Source organism: Lynx canadensis, chromosome D2, assembly GCF_007474595.2.
Source record: "Lynx canadensis isolate LIC74 chromosome D2, mLynCan4.pri.v2, whole genome shotgun sequence".
NCBI lineage: Eukaryota > Metazoa > Chordata > Mammalia > Carnivora > Felidae > Lynx > Lynx canadensis.
Genome location: NC_044313.2, coordinates 31,686,140 through 31,707,252, shown reverse-complemented (window position 1 = coordinate 31,707,252; position 21,113 = coordinate 31,686,140). Strand labels below are relative to the sequence as shown.

The 21,113-nt window shown below is 44.3% G+C and overlaps 1 protein-coding gene across 1 annotated transcript in view; it reads right to left on the bottom strand.

The window, feature by feature from the left end:
- PIK3AP1 (phosphoinositide-3-kinase adaptor protein 1) overlaps positions 1-21,113 on the bottom strand; it is a 119,869-nt gene that overhangs the window by 60,194 nt on the left and 38,562 nt on the right. The window contains exon 3 of the mRNA XM_030335585.1: positions 350-486. Coding sequence (XP_030191445.1) covers positions 350-486 — 137 coding nt within the window. The remainder of the gene's footprint in view (positions 1-349; positions 487-21,113) is intronic.

Here is a 21,113-nt window from a genome sequence, read left to right as displayed (position 1 = left end):
GCACTACCCTGGCAGGAATAGACCCAGGCCTCTACCTCCAGGGCTGGCATAAGTGTCCGGTAATGCTCATGTGTGCCACATGCTCTGTGTTTTTGATCTAGGAACTCACAGTCTTAGATCGATGGCACATACATTCCTGAGCTCACCTCTGTTGGACTTAAAGGAGTGAGTTGTGCTCAAGGCCCAGGTCCTGGGGTTCTCAGGGAAGCTCATCTACAGAGGAATCCCAAGGGAAGGCTGGGATTACACTGAGGTGCAACAGGAAAACCCCACTCCTTTCACTATGACAACTGCATCCACTGAAAAGGCCATGTTCTGACACTGATCCACCAGCCCCAGAAGCGCCTACCCCACAGCGAATGCGGTCCGGCTGCACCACCATCAGGTTCCCAGGTGAAGTCTGCGGTGGTAGGCTCTGCTGCTTCAAATAGGAAGGCCCCTTCTCGTCTTCAGCCTCTGTGTCAGTGACTGAGTCACAGCCAGAATCTATGGAACAAAGGACACCGCTGAATGGGAACACAAGGAAGGAGAAATATCGGGCACGTTCCGTAAGCCCGAAAGCCCCGAACATTACCAAATAGGAAATGGCTCTGAACGTCAAATAAATACAAGCTGAAGGGAGTGACTCAGGAAATCATGAAAGAGGACCTAATGAGGAAAAGCCAATGACCTGGTAGGCCACAAGGGCAGGGTGACAGCAAGAGGAAGACTGCTGAGAAGAAGGCCAAAAAGTCTGAGACAGGCTGCTGCCCAAGGCTAGCAAGTCTAGTCTCAACAGGTGGGCTTCTGGAAGCTTTGCCTCCAGACTTCCTGCACTGCTGGCTTTAGTGGCTGTGAGGAAAGGAGAACCCTTCTCCTCAGGTGGGGTCAAGCATCAGCTGTTCATTTAAAGGCCATCTTTTGAACATCAAGTAAAAACTGTGCTGTCCAGGAAGCCACTATTCCTCAGGGTTACGACGAGCCGATGTGCCCACTCTGGAGTAACAGTGACAAGCATTCATTTTCAACAAATCTCCGGTCAGTGTAACCGGGTTCCAGATCGGTGCCACAGCCAACACCTCTACTGTGCACAGGCTCAAGCAGGTGAGGAGGGGTGTCCTGGTGTGTGGGGCATGGCACAGAGTGAGATGATGCTGAGATGGTGTAAGTGGAACCTACCAGAGCTCTAAGGCAGGGGCTCTTAACCAGAATCCATCAACTGATAGGCTGTGTGCAAGATTTTTATTCGGGGGGGGGGGGGGGTGCACGCGCATGCGTGCGCACAGGCCTATACTCTCTGGAGATAGTCCAAAGCTTCTGTAAGATCCCAAAGAAGGACAAAATAGTTAAGAATGGTTAAGAGGAGAAGGAAGGCTCATCCAGCCCCTTTCTTGGGCCATCTCTTCTTCACTCCTAAATCACTTACAGAGCAGCCGAACATGTCAGGCACTGAGAGGACATGAAGATGAATAAGATATCGATCCTGCCTGTGGAGAACCCACAGTCTAAAAGGGCAGGTACAGTGAGAGGTAAGGGTTATCTTGGCTGACTCCTGCAGGCTGACCTCCCAGGGAAGGAGGTGGCCTCCCGCAGAGCTCACGGCAATCAGTCCTAGTAGAATGCTGGGCTGGTACATCAGGCCACTAATATGTCCCACAGAAAGCTCTACCCACGGGCTTGCACGCTAGACCTCAGGTCATACAGGGGAAGAGGCTGTGCTCCCATGACCGTGAAGGCTGAGATGGGTTAGGGGACTAGGCACCATCACGTCCTACTGCTGCTAACTGTGGGGCAACGACCTCCAGGACCCGCTCAGGCTGGGCAAAGGGCTGAGGTTTCCCAGATAGGCAGCTTAAAAACCCCACAGCCTTGGCCAGCGGTCTCATCCTAGAGCCTGACATCTGTGCTGACAGATGTCTATGCACGGCCCCAGACTGTGACAGACAGTGAGGCAGATTCCTGCTGCTCTTCCCCTCTCTGTGATTTCTCTCAAGACTCACTATTCCACAAGGTCTGCCGGAGGCGGCCAGATCTCTGACCTTGCTTGCACAACAGGAATCCAAGCAGAATTTAGTGCTGACAGATGAGGCAAAGGACTCTGGGTGTTTTAAGCGGGGCGGGGGGGTGATACTATTTTTCACTAGCCATCAGAGCCAACGATCTTCTGTATCTCTCCTGTCCTTGCCAATCCTACTGACTCCCTTCTCAGTGCTAATTATCCCCCTCCAAGGCTAACTGAAGTAATGTCCCGCCTCCCTGCTCTCCAAGACCCATTAACTGAGGCTGCCATTTTCTCCACTGGATTTGTCCTTCCTGATAGCCTTCTGTCCTTGACTGGTTACTTCTAGAACAGCCAGGACCCAGTCCCATGGACAGAGTTGTACGTGCCACCCAAGCAACTCTCAGCCACCAAGGGACCTTGTGAAGGAAAGAGCCAAAAAGATCAGTGATGATTAATATTCTTCTTCCGAGTAATTATATAATATCACCTCAAGCTTCAATATTTTATTATTAGATGCCTGAACTATCCCATTTTTTTTTTCATTTCTGAGGTTCTTCTTGGAAAAGAAAATAACCTCATTGAGTTAAAACACTCAATCAGCTACTTTATTTTTATTATTATTATTATTATTATTATTATTTTAATATATTTTATTTTTGAGAGAGAAGGAGAGTGCAAGCAGGGGAGGGGCAGAGAGAGAGGGAGACACAGGATAGAAAGCAGGCTCCAGGCTTTGAGCTGTCAGCACAGAGCTGGATGTGGGACTCAAACCCAAAAACCTGGAGATCGTGACCTGAGCCGAAGTCGGAGACTTAATGGACTGAGCTACCCAGGCACCCCTCCAATCAGTTACTTTAAACTGCAAGAAGCTCCCCAGAATTGCTCCAGAATTGTTTAGATGCTACCCTGAGCGGCTGAGTCCCAGGCACCAACTTTTGCCAATTCTCTATTCTAATTTACAATACAGGTACAAGCTTCTTGGGACAGACCCGTTGTACAGTCTACCAGTGCTTCAAGAAAGAAGAACACGTCATTTCTCCCGAATTACTGATCTATTATTAGTCAGCTAGCCAAAGAGTCAGAGCTCTACTAAATAATATTAAGGAAAGAGCAGAGAAAATACAAATATGCCAATGAGAAAGGATAATAAAAGATATGGAGAATTTTAGAAACACACTGATGTGAATTCCATGCTAAGAATTTTTTAGATTTCAGTACAATTTTTATAGAAAAATATTAATTGCCAAAACGGTCTTAAAATAAGAAGAAAATCTGACTAAATCAATAATCATAGATTATATATGTTTTATGTCTCTTACTAAAGTTTAAGAAACAATAAAGTGTATTCCTATTTTAGATTACATTTATAAAAAAAATTAAACAGCAATTAAATTCAATGGATAACCCAAAAACCAAGCTTCATTCTCATAAAAACTTAATATGTGATAAAGAAAGCATTAAAAATCAGTATAAAGAAAATGGTTGGTGAGAAGAATGACTCAGGAAATGGTGGGGATGGGAAAACAGAGGGACTATTGCGATGCTTCCTAATTCTCACATACCTCCAAATAAAGTTTATATGGATTATAGACTGAAGTGAACAATAAAACAGATTTTTAAAATTAAAAAGATGAAAATATGGGTGAAAATTTAACATTGGTTCGGGAGAAGACTTATTAATCTTAAACAACAAAAGAAATACAATCCAAACAAGCAACAGGGTTGGTATGAATTTAAAACTTCAGTAAAAAACATTTTAAAAACCTAAAATCTAAATCATATTGTTTTAGTGGCATTAGTCATAATAGTCAAATTGGAAACAACCCAATTGTCCCTCAGCTGATGAATGGATAGACAAAACATGGTATATTATTCAGTCATAAAAAGGAATAAAATATTGACATTGAAAACATACTGAGTGAAAGAAGCCAGCCACAAAAGACCACATATTTTTTTATTCCAAATATATGATATGTCTACAATAGGCAAATCTATAGAAACAAAAAGTAGATTAGTGGTTGCCTAGGGCTGGGGGCTTGGTGGGGGCTAGGGAGTTGGGGGAGCATAGCTAAGGGGTATGTAGTTTCTTTTTTGAGGTAATGAACATATTCTAGAATTAATTGTGGTGATAGCTGCAAAAGTCTGTGAATATACCAAAAAAAGCCTCAGTGAATTTTATACTTTAAATGGGTAACTTGTATATTATATGAATTACATCTCAATAGAGTGTTATCAAAAAATCAGTGGCAAGTCACAAACTGGTTTAAAATTAGAAATAAACAAGCCAAGGGGCTAATTTCCTTAAGATATGAAGAGGTCACAGAAATGTCTTTTAAAATGCCCAATAAGTAGATAATTCACTAAGGAAAAAAATACAAATTACCTCCCTATCTAAAAAAAAAAATAAACCATCATTCATTATCACTAATGATCATGAAAATAAAATAAAAATAACATTTTACATTTACTGCTATTTTACCTTTTCAAGTTAGGAAACTTTTGAAGGTGAGGTAATATACTCACTCTCATTTGATGCTGAGGGAAGTATAAACTGGTAAGACCTTTCTGGAAAGGCATGTGTTCATATGCCAAGAAAGAGAAAGGTTTTGGTTTTGGTTTGGTTTGGTTTGGTTTGGTTTGGTGTTTTGTTTTGTTTTGTTTTGTTTTGTTTTGTTTGTTTTGAGAGAGAGAGAGAAAGAGAGCATGAGCAGGAGAGGGATACAGAGAGAAAGAGAATCCCAAGCAGGCTCCGGACTCAGCGCAGAGTCCAACACAGAGCTCGATCTCACAACCAGATCATGACCTGAGCCAAAATCAAGAATCAGACAGACTCTCAATTGACTGAGCCACCCAGGCGCCCCTGAAAGAGAAAGTCTTTAAAGCATTCATACCTTTGGCCGCATAATTCTACTATAAGTCTCTCTTAAGGGGGAAAATAAATGTTCAAAATGTAGAGAAAGACAATGAACAAAGATGTCTGCTAAATCACTCTTCGTATCCATGAAAAGTGGAAAACAACCTAACTGATGAAAGAATATTTAAAAACATCATTTTAAAAGAGTTTTAAGTATGGGGCGCCTGGGTGGCTCAGTTGGTTGGGCGTCCGACTTCAGCTCAGGTCACGATCTCGCGGTCCGTGAGTTTGAGCCCCGCGTCGGGCTCTGGGCTGATGGCTCAGAGCCTGGAGCCTGCTTCCAATTCTGTGTCTCCCTCTCTCTCCGCCCCTCCCCCATTCATGCTCTGTCTCTGCCTCAAAAAATAAATAAATAAATAAATAAATAAATAAATAAACGTTAAAAAAAAGTTTTAAGTAGAAGGTTATGACATTATGTTAAGCAAAAAAGCAGGATATAGAATCATATATCTTATAGCGTCGGATATCAACTATATAAAGAAAAACGCATTTAAAAGGTCAGAAGAAAATCTGTCCTTGGATTGTGCATGGCCCCTCTTCCCTCCCTCCCTCTTTTCCTCCTTCCTTCCTACCTCCCAACCTTCCATGTGTTTTCCTATTTTACACAATGAGAAAGCACTTGGATAATGGGGGTTGGGGTACAGAGAAAAGCAGCAACTGACTCCGTTGGCTAATCGTGTCACTAGCTTGGCATAAATGAGATTGACCCTAACAGTGCGGCACTTGGCAGATATTCCCCAGCATTCAGATGGGGCATATAAACAATTCCTTCCAGTAGGTCTATTCATTTAGTCACCTGAAATGAATTCACTCCCAGCAGCTAATTCACTTCAGGAAGTCAGGCAGGATGCCATTCATTCTGCCGGCTGATTCTGGAGGCGCTGATTGACAACACTATCGCTTGCGTTTCTTCAGCCACATCTGCCTCTTCCACAGCGTACTACAGACTGGGCCAGGCCAACCACTTCAGCAAATCCAAAGTTTCCTTTGAAGGAAATGCCAACCCAGACATAAGCACCCCTGAAACCCACCTGACAGAGTGACATGGCACCAAGCTTTGCCACGTAAGTATGCAGATCCCTTGTGACCCCTCCCCACCTTGAAGATAATACCACAGAGCATGAGTAGGGGAGGGGCAGAGAGAGGGAGACACAGGATCTGAGAGCCTGATGAGGAGCTTGAACCCATGAGCTGTGAGATCATGACCTGAGCCGAAGCCGGATGCTTAACCAACTGCGCCACCCAGGTGCCCTCATAATACCACCTTTGCTGTCCTGAGACTCAAATAATAAATGTTTGAGTGAAGGCATTCCGAAAACCCCAAGGGCCCCCCACAATGTAAAGTACTATTAAGACACCAATAGGGGCGCCTGGGTGGCGCAGTCGGTTAAGCGTCCGACTTCAGCCAGGTCACGATCTCGCGGTCCGTGGGTTCGAGCCCCGCGTCAGGCTCTGGGCTGATGGCTCGGAGCCTGGAGCCTGTTTCCGATTCTGTGTCTCCCTCTCTCTCTGCCCCTCCCCCGTTCATGCTCTGTCTCTCTCTGTCCCAAAAATAAATAAACGTTGAAAAAAAAAAATTAAAAAAAAAAGACACCAATAGTATCCTCACTGCTTTAAAATTGAACAATATTTTCTCAGCTTTTACGAGGTCCACAGGAACTCTGGAGAAATCATAGAAAAAAAGACTTCCTTTATACATCTGCCCCCCCCCCACACACACACACAAAGTCTTATCTATAAAGGATCCATGTGGCAAATACTCCTAGGATTCAGTGGCAGGAAAAGTTTGTCTCTTCAGAGAACTTGCCTGTTTTCTCTTACTAGACCACAAGAACAGGCTAACACGGTGCATTTCACTTTTTGCCCTTACTTCCAGACAGTTCGGTCATCATTTTGGTTCTTAACTGCTGTTAACACTCTCACCCAGGTCCTTGGTCATGCCTATTTGTCTTTAATATTGTGTTTAATTTTGGAAGCTGCCCCAAATTCTTTGGGGATCTAGGGAGGATGTGAATCAATGTTTCTCAAACTGGTATCTGCCAGAAGTCCTCCCCTATAGTCCTTATGAGAATCTGTGCTTGGGCTTAAATTTAGATGGTAATGCCTTTAAAGTAAAAGGCAAACACGTTCCAAGTTATCTAGATGACCATGTTATAACTGGGTCCTGCCATAGGATTGTGGTGTCCGTGTGTGTGTGGAGGGGGTGGGTTGCAATAATTTTGCAGCTAGATTGTGCTATTCTGAATGTCAGAGGCTAATGAGCAAAGAGGAGAGGGGGCAGGGCAATGTGCAGAGGAGGCATTTGTGCCACATGAACACCAGAGGGTTTCCCTGTACACTACTTCATATAGAGAAATGCGGTGGGAGATCCAAGTCCCAAAATAACACAGGGGAGCTGCAGCAACCCCCTCAATGGAATCAGTGAGCACCACAGCCTCGTGCCATGTTCATGATGCTTCCTCAATAAACCAGCATCGTCTGATGAAATAAATATAGTCAGTATGCCTTTTATTTGTTTCATACCTATATTTGTATCTTGCCCATGTTCTGCTTTCAGAGTTGGGAAAGAACACTAAGCGTAAGAATACTAAGCCTAAGCGTAAGGAATATGTTCATACATAGTTAAACAACATCAGAATAATGGGTTTTTTTTCCCCTCTGTGAAGGAGTCTATACATTATTTGGGTCTATAAACACCATGAGTTTTAGGGGCAACTGGGTGGCTTGGTCGGTTAAGCATCACATTTTTTATTTCAGCTCAGGTCATGACTTCACAGTCATGAGATCAAGCCCTGCCTTGGGCTCCTCATTGGGCCTGGAGCCTGCTTAGGTTTCTCTCTCTCTCCCTTGCTCTCGGCCCCTCCCCCACTCACAAATGTTCACACATTCTCTTTCTCTCTCTCCAAATAAATATTTTTTCAAGCTATGAATTTTAAATGAAATGCCTATATGTATTCACCTGTACCCCCACTGCACCACGTGGAGCCACTCATACTAGGTCAGAGGATTGATTGGTGACAGATTCCTTCCTACTAATAATAACAATAAAAGTTACCATTCATTGAATACTGTGGTGACTGCTTAACAGTCTGAATCTCATTTAATACTTACAACAACACTAGGAGATAGGATTCAAGACCCTATTCTCATTTTATAGATGGAAACATGTGCCTGAAGGACTCAAGTAAGCAAGCAAGCGGGAATTCACCCCCAGGGGTCTGTGTCTGGCCTCGTGTTTGGATGGGTCCAAGGCAGGAAGCAGCTGTCACCTGCTATTCCTGGTGTGGGGTTGTGGCTGCAACTCATGAGACACAATGTGGGCTTTTGCTCACCAATGCCTGGTGATGCTGTCTTGTTCTGAGCCATGCTGCCTTGGGTTAGGTGTGCTGGGACCTGCAACCGGGGCCAATAGGCACATCCTGAGAATGGGGTTTAAGTCAAGAGACACTGAACATCAATGGAACCAGCCAGGATCCTGCAAGTTCAAGGGGCCTCTGACGCAAGGCTGCACTCTCTTACTTCCCCATTAAGTTTTCAGACCATTAAGTTTGCTGTCTTTTTCCTGCACATTGTCTGGCACTCAGTCAGGACTATGGCATTTTGATAGTCTGCACGAGGGCCAGAGAATGGTGTTTGCTGATCTTGGAGAGTTTCTTCAGAATACACAAGCTAACTTTTCTTTGTAAGGTAATGCTAAACTTTGGGAAAACTATAAACAAGGATCATTCTTAAAAATAATCGCATTTGGGGGTACCTGGGTGGCTCAGCCAGTTAAGTGTCCAACTCTTGATCTCAGCTCAGGTCATGATCTCACTGTTCATGAGTTTGAGCCCCACATCAGCCTCTGCGCTGATGGCGTGAACAAAGCCCGCTTGGGATTCTGTCTCACCTTCTCTCTGTCCCTCCCCCCATTGTGCTTTCTCTATCTCCCTCTTAAAATGAATAAACTTAAAAAAAAATACACATTTGTTGAGCATTTACTATACGCCAGGAACCAGGCAAGACCCTTAACATATAAGATTCCATTTTATCACAACTAAGAGATTGTTATGACTCTGCCCATTTCACAGATGTGAAAACTAGGGCACAGAAATTTAAGCAAGTTGTCCAAATCATTCAAGTGCTTGCTGTGTGAAAATTTAACCCCCAAATCCATGCTCTTGTGCACTTTTACAGTGTTTTCCACACTGTGACCCACATAACGTGGTGTACAGGAGATGATTCCAAAGTGAACAGCAAATATTCAGTGACACTGAACCACATGGTAGAAAGCAATCCCCTTTCAATTCTTTCAATCCCACTATATCAAGAAGACCTGGTATGATAAGAGGATGCCTTTAATAGCTCTTTCACATGCTTTTCTTTTTCTCCTTTGGTACAATGGTGAGAACAAGGCCTTAACCCCACAGACTTCTGTAGGCTCAAGTATCCAGTAAAACTTAATACCATTGTTTGATTTTTATTGTCTTTATTTTTAAAGTTACCTTTTTCAACATTAAAAGATTCTGGTTTTTCGATTATAGTGGCAAAGTTTCCTTTTTTTTTTTTTTTTTAATCGATAGAGAGAGGGAACAAGTGAGTGAGGGCAGAGAAAGAGAGGGAGAGAGAGAATCCCACAAAGGGCACAGAGAGAGAGGAAGAGAGAAAGAGAAAGAAGTTTGGCTCACCCAATGTGGGACTAGAACTCACATAATGACATAATGACCTGAGCTGAAGTCAGGTGCTTAACCGACTAAGCCACCAAGGCGCCCCAAAATTTCCTTTTAAAATAAATTTACGTAGGGGCACCTGGGAGGCTCAGTCGGTTAGGGGTCTGACTCTTGGTTTTGGCTGGGGTCATGGTCTCGAGGTTCATGGGTTTGAGCTCTGCAACAGGCTCTGTGCTGACAGTGCAGAGCCTGCTTGAAATTCTCTCCCTCTCTCTCTGCCCCTCCCCTCCTCATGTTCTCTTTCTTTCTTTCTCTCTCTAAATAAAAAATAAACTAAAAACACCCTTTTTAAATAAAATAAGTTTACTTAAAAAACATGAAATGACTCAAAGACAATATTGGGGTTTTTTTTTTGTTTTTAAGTAGGCTCCATGCCCAGTGTGTGGCTTGAACTCATGACCCCGAGATCGAGTCACATGCCCTACCAATTGAATTGGCCAGACACCCACAAAATAGTGTTAATAGTACAATGGAAATAGATAGCGGTTGAACAACATTGTGAACGTCATTAATGTCACTGAATTGTATATTTAAAATTGGTTAAAATGGCAAATATATATCATATTTTGCCACATTTAAAAAATTGATAATGTAATATACCCAAACCAAAAAACCCATTGAATTTTACCCTTTAAATGGGTGAACTGCATGGCATATGAATTATATCTCAATAAAACTGTTGAAAAAGATAAATCAAAAGCCATGTTGATAATTCTCACATGACTGAAGTTTGAAGAAAGGTGAATTATGCTGTACTGCTCCCATTTTGTTAAGTTAAATTCATCAGTAATTTTTAAAATAAGGTAAAGTAAAGGGAGGAAGAGAGGAAGACCTGAAGCATGAACATACTGAATCCAAGTTTTGGATGAGAAGGAAAAAGAAAGTGAACAAAGAAAGAAATGAAGGCGATACATTTCAGCAGAGAATGAAAAGCTTTCTACCAATATAGCCCCAAATGGCATGAAACAGAAATGATCATTAGGGTGACTCCAATTGTGGTCACCGGGGAATGTGTGTCCCTGGGCTGGAATGAAATAGGAGAGGATCGTCAGTTGTGTCCAAGATTTCCAGTGCAGCTGTTAAAAGAAAGAGTGAAGAAACTCAAAGATTTCTTGGAAGGATGCAGACATGAATAGCCACGAAACCCAGGTAGCAGGGTCTGGGAATGAAAGTGGCCATATTCTCTCTGCATTTGCATCCTGGGTCAGGGACGCAAATTTAACCATCACACAGGTGAGGCAGGAATATAGAGAGTTGCCTGAAGTCTGGAGAAACTTCCAGTGGCTTTTCCAATGTCAGGATGACATTTCTCAACTATTATGATTTTCACCCGTCCTACCTAAGCTACAATGTTGAAACCATAAAATGACTATGCCTGAAAGCCTGACATAAAGCTTTCCGAAGCCTGAGCTTCCAGATGACCTAGCAAGCACCTACTGAACATGTTAGACATGGGTCCCATTGGGGACTATACAATGTGTCCTCCACAGTCTTGGCCTTCAGCTTACAGCTGAACTGGGAAGAGGAAGCTCCATGGGAAAAACATGACAGAACTATGGAATGCCTTACCAGCAAGCAGCAGCCTGTGTGGTGAGACCATAACCACAACAACATGAAGTAAGTTATCTTTTTAAGTGTTTAAAATGTGCTGGTGCAGGAAAAATAGAACAGAAGTTTCAGAAGTTGAGAAAACCTTCCTGAGGGATGAAGAAGGCAGGTTAACTTTCTTTAATTGATTCAAATAGTAGCTGGATGCTGAGATGACCCTTTGGTGAAGAAGGTACATTTTCCATTTAAATTAATAAAATAATTCATAATTCTTTCCTTTATTCCTTCCACATATAGTCATTGCCTATCAATGAATAATAAATATTCAAAGCGTATCTTAGGACCCCCAAGAAATGTAGGGGTGAGAACATTTCTGTCTTCCCTGGCAGTGGGGGGATCACACAGGCAAAAAACACAGGACAGCTGCTCTCAACCTCCAGAGACAAATGAGAACAGGAATAACTTAAAAATAAATAAATAAATAAATAAACAAACAAACAAACAAACAAACCTCATGAGGGAAAAGCAGAAATTTATCAATAAAACACAGTTTATGGCCACTAGAGGATCAAAGCAGAAAGGACATCCCCAAAGAAATGACAGGTATGGAGTTGAAAAGCACAGAGAATGCGGACATGGGGGCAGGGGGGTCGGGGCGACTTTCCTGGCAGAGGTAAAGGCACGATTAAGGACACAAAGGCTTCACAGCAAATGATGCGTTTGAGCTACAGGAAGCACTGTGGGGGTACCTTCTATATGGGGTAAGAGGGGAAAGGGAATGAGAGGGCCCTGAATGCCATTTCAGGGACTTTGGTTGTGTATCAAAGACCTGTCAGCAACACTACTCAGGAGAAAAGGCCATTCTGTAAAATATAGATTGAAAATATAGTTTCATTTTTCTAAAAGTGGACGAACTTTGCTTGTTTTTCAAAATAATTCCAGACACACAAGCAGAGTATGTCAGCTCTTTTGTAAATCTTGGTCAGAATCGAAGGGGAGTGGCTGACCACCCAACACACAAACAGTGTGGAGCAAACAGTGCCTCCAAATAAATAAGAAAACATAAACTGGAGGCTAACAAACTGTTGCCAAGCCAACATCCTGCTCTATCGCTTTCTCGAACGAATGAGATGCTATAATTAACCTGATGTCTGAGAGTATACCACAAGCATGGTTCACAAAATGCTTACAAAAATGATTCTCAAGTAGACTAAACATTTCTCCTACCATGTATTTTGTTTCTACGCTATGAGCTTAGAAAATCAGGGTTATGGTTATTATGTCCTTAGAAAACGCAGAGGGAGACCTGAGGCCTAGCCTCGTCCCCAAGTTCCAAATGTGTGCATCCAAATAAAGGAGGCTTTGCTCCCTGCAAGAGCATGTGGATTCTGGGGCGAGGTGAGAGGCTTGCAATGGCAGGACTCAGGTTCTGGGTTTCTGTAACCCCCCGCTTCCTGGCAAACATCAAGAGGGCTTATTCGTTTTAGTCATCACCCATGGGTCTTTCTCCCCACTTGTTCACCCACCTTGGTTAGTGGGTACTGAATTTCCTGTCCGATGAACCCCTTTCTCTTAAAAAGCTCCCAACCCAGTGACAAGTATACCCAAGCTACAGGTCACCAACCCCCCACAGAGTCACATACAGTCATCAGTCTGAATGGCGGTAGGAGGAGTCGGAGGAATGCCTTACCCACCACATATCTTACTGGCATTAAAGTCGGGTGGGGGGAGGTGACGATTGTTTAGAGATTATTTAGAGTTAGAATGAGTTCATTAAAGTGATATCAATCGTTGGCCATGTCGCCTTCATCATCTCATCCTCGTGATGTTAAAAAGGGAAGGCAGGGAGTCCTGCGGGCATATCCCCAACTCAGACTTTCAATAAACTCATGGTGGCCACTCTGCCTCCCTGGAAACAAGGAGAAAGCAATAGAAAGAAGGAGCAAGAATGAGCCCACTCCTCCCATAAACCCAGGCTGACTTTCTGAGGTGGTCGGTGTTGCTGACTTTCCCAACACAGGCCAGCTCACCTGTCGCATTCAACCCGCTTTGCCATCCAGATGTTCTGTGCCAGCCGCAGATTCCTGAGGTGGCCCAGGTTCATTACAAGCCGGTGGATATGCAGCGCAAGGTAGAGGGTTCTGATCAGGACTCTACTGTACATCAACGCCAGTCTTCTCCAGCTCACATAGGTAAGGAGTCCTTGTTCCTTCCTTCACCAGGTTAATTCCCCTGGCCCCCCTTCAAGTTCAGGATAAGGGTGCTGGACGGGAGAAGAGGAGACCTCAGGACTCTCAGATCTCTATCCAGCCCCCACCCAGTGACTCTAAATGAACTGGTCAAAGTGTTAGTTTTGTTTTGCTTTAAAGCGAAAGATGACGGCTCTTTCCTTCCCCTCCCCAACACACCCTACCTGCTCTTCAGCTTGAATAAAAATAGCCCCACAGATGAGGCTGCCATGACAACCAAAGTGAGCTTGACAGCCTCTCCTGCCCCCCAGCCTTGCTGGGCCTCTCCAGCCCTCTCCCAAGTTCAACCTGCAGGAAACCTCCCTGAGTACCAGACCCAAACTGCTCCGTCCTCATCCAAGAAGCCAAGGGTTATTTGGAGTTCTCGCACCACCCAGTGCCTCAGAAGTTTTTAATTTGTTCTCATTTGTTCCTTTCAGTGTCCTCAGCTACCTGTGCCAGACACGACTGTCTCCACCTTGCAGATGGAAAACGGAGGGCACAAGGACATGAAATGACTCGCCCTAGGTCATCAGCAGTGGGTTTAATGGTAGAACCAGATTTAGAATTCAAGGTTCCCGTTTCCTAACCAGTTCTCAGTCTGAAGGAACAATTGATCTCAGGAAAGATGACCCCAGGAGAGAAATAATTCCTCCGGGGTGAGCTTCTCCCTGGCCACAGACAGAAGTCCCTCAACCAGTCTCTGAGATAAATCTGGGAAGGGTTGCAGAAACCCACCTCTACCCTGGATCCAGCATCTCTGGGGATGCTCCAAGCACAGCTTTCATGGGCCAAGTTTATCAAAATCCTTAAGAAGCGTCATCCATACCTGCATCCAAAATCCACCCCTGGGGAGAAGGCTCTCCACCAGGAGGGCTCTCAGGGCTGGAGGCCTGTAAGCCCCTGTTTCATCCTTCAGGAAACCCCAGTGTTGCTAACAAAGCAGGAGGTACCACAGCCCCCATGAAGGCTTCCTCTTTCTTCACCTCTTTCCGATACTTATAAATGTGCTTCCTCTCTCTATGTAAATTTCGTTCAAATGGCAGGACATACGCTTGTAATGAGGCCATTAATAACTACTCTTTAAACAGCCTCTTCTGAGTTTCCTGGTTCAGAAATCAATTCTAATCTAAACAGACACTGATGTCTAGATTTACTGGTGTGAGGACAGACAAATGGGCTTTGTCTGGCGCAGGCCACAAAAATACAGTTTATTTTCACCCGGCCAAGAACTGGGAGACCAAAGGCAACTTTAAAAAAAATTTTTTTTTTAATGTTTATTTCTTTTTGAGACAGAGTGTGAGCTGGGGAAGGGGCAGAGAGAGAGAGGGAAACACAGAATCCAAAACAGAATCCAGGCCCTGAGCTGTGAGCACAGAGCCCGACACAGGGCTAGAACTCAAGAACCATGAGATCATGACCTGAGCCGAAGTCAGACATTTAACCAACTGAGCCAGCCAGGAACCCCAGGCAACTTTTGCTAATAGAAATGAGCTTAGGAAATTGTGAAGAAAACTCCTTTTCTTTTTTCTACCATTCCACTGTCACACTTGCAGGAAAGGCTGAGGTGAGGTTTACTTGCCCCCACTGTGGCTGATAGCGTCCTAACCAGCTAAAACTGGGAAACTGGACTGGTCAGTTTCACTTTCCGTTTTTAGGAAGGGTAACTTTCTCTCTCTCCTCACCCCGAAACGCTGCATCTGAACTCACAGTAGGGTCAAGCTGAGAGGGGCGCATGCTTCTCAGCGATCAGCTTTACAAAAACTACACGGGGAGCCTGGGTGGCTCAGTCGGCTAAGCATCCGACTCTTGGTTTTGGCTCAGGTGTTGATCGCGTGGTTCATGAGTTCAAGCCCTGCATCGGGCTCTGCAGTAGAGGTGCACAGCCTGCTTGGGATTCTCTCTCTCTCCCTCTCTTTCCGCCCCTCCCTCCCTCCCTCTCTCTCTCTAAACAAAATTTAAAAAATTAAAAAAAAAAAATACAAAACAACAAATGGGCCAAAATAGAAACTCAGCCCAGGGGCTGCTGTTTGCCCCGCACCCTAGTAATTAAAACCTCTGCTACTAAAGGCATGGCTCTATAGATATTATATACTATTTTCTAGTAACATAAATGCAGCTGCTGGTGGGGTTCTGGAAGAGTGTAGTCAGCAAAACTGCAGGGGCCTAGATTCAAGTCCCACTGCTCATTGCTATCATTGACTGGGTAATCATGACTTTTCTAAGCTTCAATTTCCTCTCCTTTAAAATGAAAATATTTATACCTGCCTGGCCTGGGGCACAGGCTTATTGGGATTGACAAACACAGAAGCCCTTGGAAAACTGAAAGTCCTAGACAAAGGTTAAGTATTTGTTATTTTTGTTACTACTCATTTACCGAATGAAAGTTCCTACAAAACAAGTCTCCATGTAGAAATGAGTAGGAGTGTTACCTCTGCATTTGTCCAGAGCCAGACAATCAGATGTGACCCAGGAAGTGAGTGTTAGGTGGCCCAGGGATACTCCAGGTAGCCAAGGAGACAGGAAACAACAGAGACTCAGCTACTCCCAGGCACGGGCAGCAAGCCATGAATCTCCACAACAGAACAGGCATCCTGCACCCACCAGCTTGCTCATGAGATTGTTCTCACTGTGGTGATCGATGGAGATTTTTTATTACGGGGGAAGCCTGCACTCCCCAGGCATGGTCACACTGTCTCAGAACAGGTGGTAAGGTCAGGGGCAGGTGTAGCAGAGGAGTGAGTGCAAGGGCTCTGCTTGCGTTCAGACCCCAACTCTGCCACTTCCCATCTGCCACTTACCTCTCTGTGCCTCAGCTGTCGCATGTGCAAATGGACAAAATCATACCACCTACTTCACATAGTAATTATAAGTATATGATTTGATTCATATAAAACGCCTAGAGAGTGCGTGACAGAGAGTAAGCACTGGAGAGTCATTAGCAATTAATGTTGTTTATCTGTTGACCAAATTGTTCTTCTACTAGACTGTGATTCCTTTGAGGGCAGATTCCCTGACATTCATCTTTGGATCCCCAGAGCCTAGAATATAGTGAAAATCAATAAATGCTTCTTACATGAATGGATGAATCAATGAATAACATAAGACTGATCACCTAAGTAACTATCAGGGGGAAAATACAGCAGGGAGGACCAATACAGGGCTTTGTGCCATGGGGCTTTTAGTGTGGAATCTGGAAAAACAGGAAATTGTCTGCCCCCACCCCCACCCCAGTTTATGCTAGCAGGCTGAACCAAGCTGCCCTGAAAATTCGACATGGTACACTGTGTTAGTCCAGGTCTTCTGAGAAACAAACACTAAAATGGAATTAAACATGCAGGGAAAGTACCCATGGCAGAAAAGCGGTTGGGGGGGGGGGGCGGAGGGGGCTGGGAAAACCGTCACATGGTCTGAGCCCAAATAAAGATGGAGGAGGGACGGGTGGAAGCATCCTAGACCACTGAGCAGTCTAAGGAAAGTTCTGCAAGCCTCTCAAGGAGTTCTTGAGCTGAAGGTGGCCACTGGAAGAGTTCCATGTCTCCCAAGAGCCAGACTGCCATGCTCAGTCATTGGCTGGGAGCAGCCAGTGGGGGAGCAGAGCCTTGGTCAAATGTCGTGATGGGTTCACGATGTAGCCCTGGGGCGCTTGCTCAGTTGCACTCAGCTGGAGGTCTGCCAGGTGCGTTCTCATGGCTGCCACATATATGGTAGTTCTTAAGAGCATTGGATTCAGGGTCCAGACAATCCAGGCTGAATCCCAGTTCTCACCTGCTGGTTACCTTAGGCAAGTTATTTGACCTCTCAAGGCCTCATTTTCCTTATTTGCAAAATGGAAATTAGAATTCCTATCTCTCAGGATTGTTACTGTTGTACACGGTGCCTGACACATAGCAAGTGCTTAAGAAGAGGCAGCTGCCATTTCCCTATTATTACTATTAACAATGAAGTACTTCTATTTACAATTAGGACATGAAAACAGCCCCCACTGTTGCATACTTGTATTTGAATCTTGTGAGCCTACTATAAGGGACGAGGCACATAAGTCTAGAACCATGGGTAGGCGGAATCACAATTTAAACAACCAAACCAGTTTGTCTACAAATGAAAGGTCACAGGGACTTCCCCATTTGGCTATTTCCTGGAGGGGAGGCCAAGATGGGTTGTAGCGTGCCAGAATCCATCTATAGCCACACACCCCTCTCTTCTCTTCCACTTGCTGTGGTTTGTCTGCAGTGTCATCCCCTGTCCCCTGCCAGCTGTCTGCTCCTAAAGGAAAGTATGGCTAGCATACCTTCTCCCCAAGAACAGGATCACCCCGGGCTCTGAGAAACATGACTCTGCACTGCTACATACATTCTGAGCACCTATTTGGGGGACTCCTTGCTTGCCTTTGACTCTGTGATCTTAACTGTTATCTTAAAACCTTGGCCAGCTTTCTGGTAGTGGTCATTGCCTGGCTACTGCTGGTTTCTGGCCCCTACATCTGATTGGGGTCACAGAGTGTCCACCTGTTGGGCTGGCTATGACCTAAGCACATATAGCTGTTATGGCCCCAGTCCTTTGGTCTCTCCCAACCTTGCTGACCCTTGTGCCTTGGTGGCAGTAACAACTAAGAACCAACAAGGAAAGGAGCCCCCAGACAAATAGGAAACCACCCTCCTACTTCTGCCACCACCACCTCAGAGGTCTTTCACCAACTCCTATTTCCCAGAAGGTCACCAAAAGCACACATTAGGATTTCGGGGGGGGGGGGGGGTTTGTCTTTGACCGCATGACCTTCAGTTTTTCTAACTGAAAAGAGTCAAAGTTAAGCTAAAAAGATATTGGTTTTTGTTTAATAATTAACAGTGTGATACAGCTGATCAAACTGTTATGTTCCAGAATGATAAGTTTCCGTTTTAAAGAGACTTTTTCAGGAAATGTTAAGTTTCTGTGTTGGAGCTAGAATCCAACACAGCTGTCTTGTTTCCGCCAGAGGTTGGAAAGTCAAGGGTGCAACATAAAGGAACTCATTGAACCTTCCCCACCATGATGAACTGGGCCTTCCCATCTGAGGGGAGGGAAGGTCACTCTCTGAAGTGGAAGTAAAGAAAGCCTCACAGCAGTAAACAGGCTGGCCACTTGCTCATATGGCCTCCAACATGAACACTGAGCCCAGCTCTGAATGTGGCTTCTTTCTCCCTTCTGGTTCCTCAGCCAGAGCTACAAAAGTGCTGGGCCAACCTGGCACCAGGCATACCCAATGTCCAGGACAGAGAATTCCCCTCATCAGGAAAAAAATGCTGGCTGGACCATCTTCTGCTCCCATTACACATAAAAATACTTACAAGCTTAGTAATTAGCTTCTCCACATCATCTTTGGCTCTTGCATTGCCTTGATTGCCTTTGCATCGATCACTCTCATCAATTGAAAAATCAATCAGATTTGGTGTCCTTGCAAATCGAAATGCTTAAAAAATGATACCCTGAAGTAAAACCTGGGCATTCTCACACTTCCAGCCTCAGATCAACGATCCATTAACCACCTGGCCCCAATGAGTCACGTTCGCAGTCCCAGTTGTCCTCCTCTGTGTTAAGACAGAGGAGGACAACACAATCTGATTTCAGGGGCCCTGTCCAGAACTGACACTCTGAGTGACATCCCACTGGCCTTGTGGCCCTCTGACCCCCTGGGAATATTTCTCCCCCACAAACCCAGTCTGGATAAGTGCAGTACGAGGTATGTAGGATCAGAACACACTTCCTGGTTCAGAATCACAGGCATGAGTGCAAAAGTACAGTTTTCACTATTATTTTATATTTAATTATAGGAACCACTAGAAACGTAATCAACACTGAGATACAAATCAAGAAAAATCTACCCAAGTGATTCACATCTCAGAGGGGAGACAGGAGTGTTTGCAAATGGCCTGCCACGGGGATAAATTCAAATGGAGAAAGTGTGTTGCTTCTAAGGCACAGTCAATCTTCTATTACAATTTTTATGTCAAAATAATAAAACTATTATTTTTATAATATGGACTACAGAAGGTGGGTGTCGAAAGGGGTTACAACAGATTGAAACTGCTTCCCTGTAATCCAAACACCCTTGTGTCCACCACTTGGCTACACCCCTCAGCCTCTGTGCCCCTCCCACCAGCAGCTCACAAGCCACCAGACCCTGCTGTTTTTTACTTTTCCTCTCCATACTGGAGGCCCTTTGTATGTTGTGTTTTGCAAATCCAGCAGTCACAATATGGTTTATTTCCCCTTTGGTCAGGGTTCAGCAATTTTCCAAAAGTGGGGGTGGCAGACACAGACCCCTGTAGGGGAAGAGAAGAATGCTCACTCATATGAAGTGGGCAAGGAGCACCTGGAAGGTTCTCATGCACAAAAACCTCCCCCACCTCCACATTCTACTAATAAAAACTTCATCTGAGTTATCACACTGGGGATAATGCAAATGTCCTGAGAAAATGTTCAGCTTCATGGTCACTCACATCTTACAAGAATTATTTTTGAATCTTAGATCATCCACATTTGAAAGACACTAAAGAAGCATTTAGAGCAAAACCCTACTGTTTAAATAAAGGATTTTTATTTTAATTATAGTCATCCTCTATTTAAATACTCACAGTGACAAATACTTCTTGTCTACTCCATCAGTGGGCATTTCAAATGATCTATGAAATGATCTATGATCATCTATGAATGATCATCCTTATCTTCAGCACAACCCTGCAGAATCTGTTAAAATGGTTCTGCTGCATGTAAAGGAAATCCCAACTCAAAAGGTCTTAAACAGGTAAGGACATTGATCTCTCAGTAGAAAGCCCAGCAGTTTGGGCAGATTTGAGGGTTGGCTGCCATAAGAGTTATGTCACATCATCAAAGCCCCAGGTTCTTCCTATTTCTCTATCCTATCATCCTTCGGCATGAGCTTCATTCTCAGGCTGGTAGCATGACGGCTGTGGTGTCTGCAGGTTCATTTCAGCCACAAAAAGGTCCAGAGGAAAAGAGAAATATTCCCCCAAGCATGGGATATAAACTCTTCCCTTCACTCTGACTGTTCAATTGATATCATATGCATAATAACCATCACCAAGAGAATGCCATCCACTCACGGGCTTCACTAATCATCCAGGGTGGAAAGAATGTTGGAAATTCCACCGTAATATTCATCCCTCCTGCCAGGAATTTCTACCTCAAATAGAGTTCTCCCTTACGGGGCAACTCAGAACACAGTCACAACCCCTTCCACAAAATGGCTAATCCATGTTTCTAAACCCCAGGCTTGTCCTTTGCTGGACATATTCTAGTTGGCCAGTTTCCTCCTAAAAGGGTGGCACCCAGAGTGAAACACCATTCTTGGTGGAATATAGTGAAATTACAATATACCAAGACTGGGGAGCTGTAGGACTGTGGCTTAATATCGTAGTAGCTTTTAACAGCAACATCATACTGTTGCTTCCTAATCAGTCAAGTGGTCAACTGTAACCAGCAGTTAATTTTCACACATTATTGCCACGCTGGATTTCTGCCAGGCTGCACTGGTTGAATTTTTTTTATGGACCGAAGTGTAGAACTTAAGATCATCCCTACTGAACTAGACCAAGGTAATTTTGAATAATGCTTCTGCCACTCAGTGTAATGACTACCCAGATATCTATACATGTTATCTGTCTATAAATCTGTATTAGTTTGTGTTCTGTGCTGGTCTCAGACTATCTACAGCCATGCTGTCAGCCAGAAAT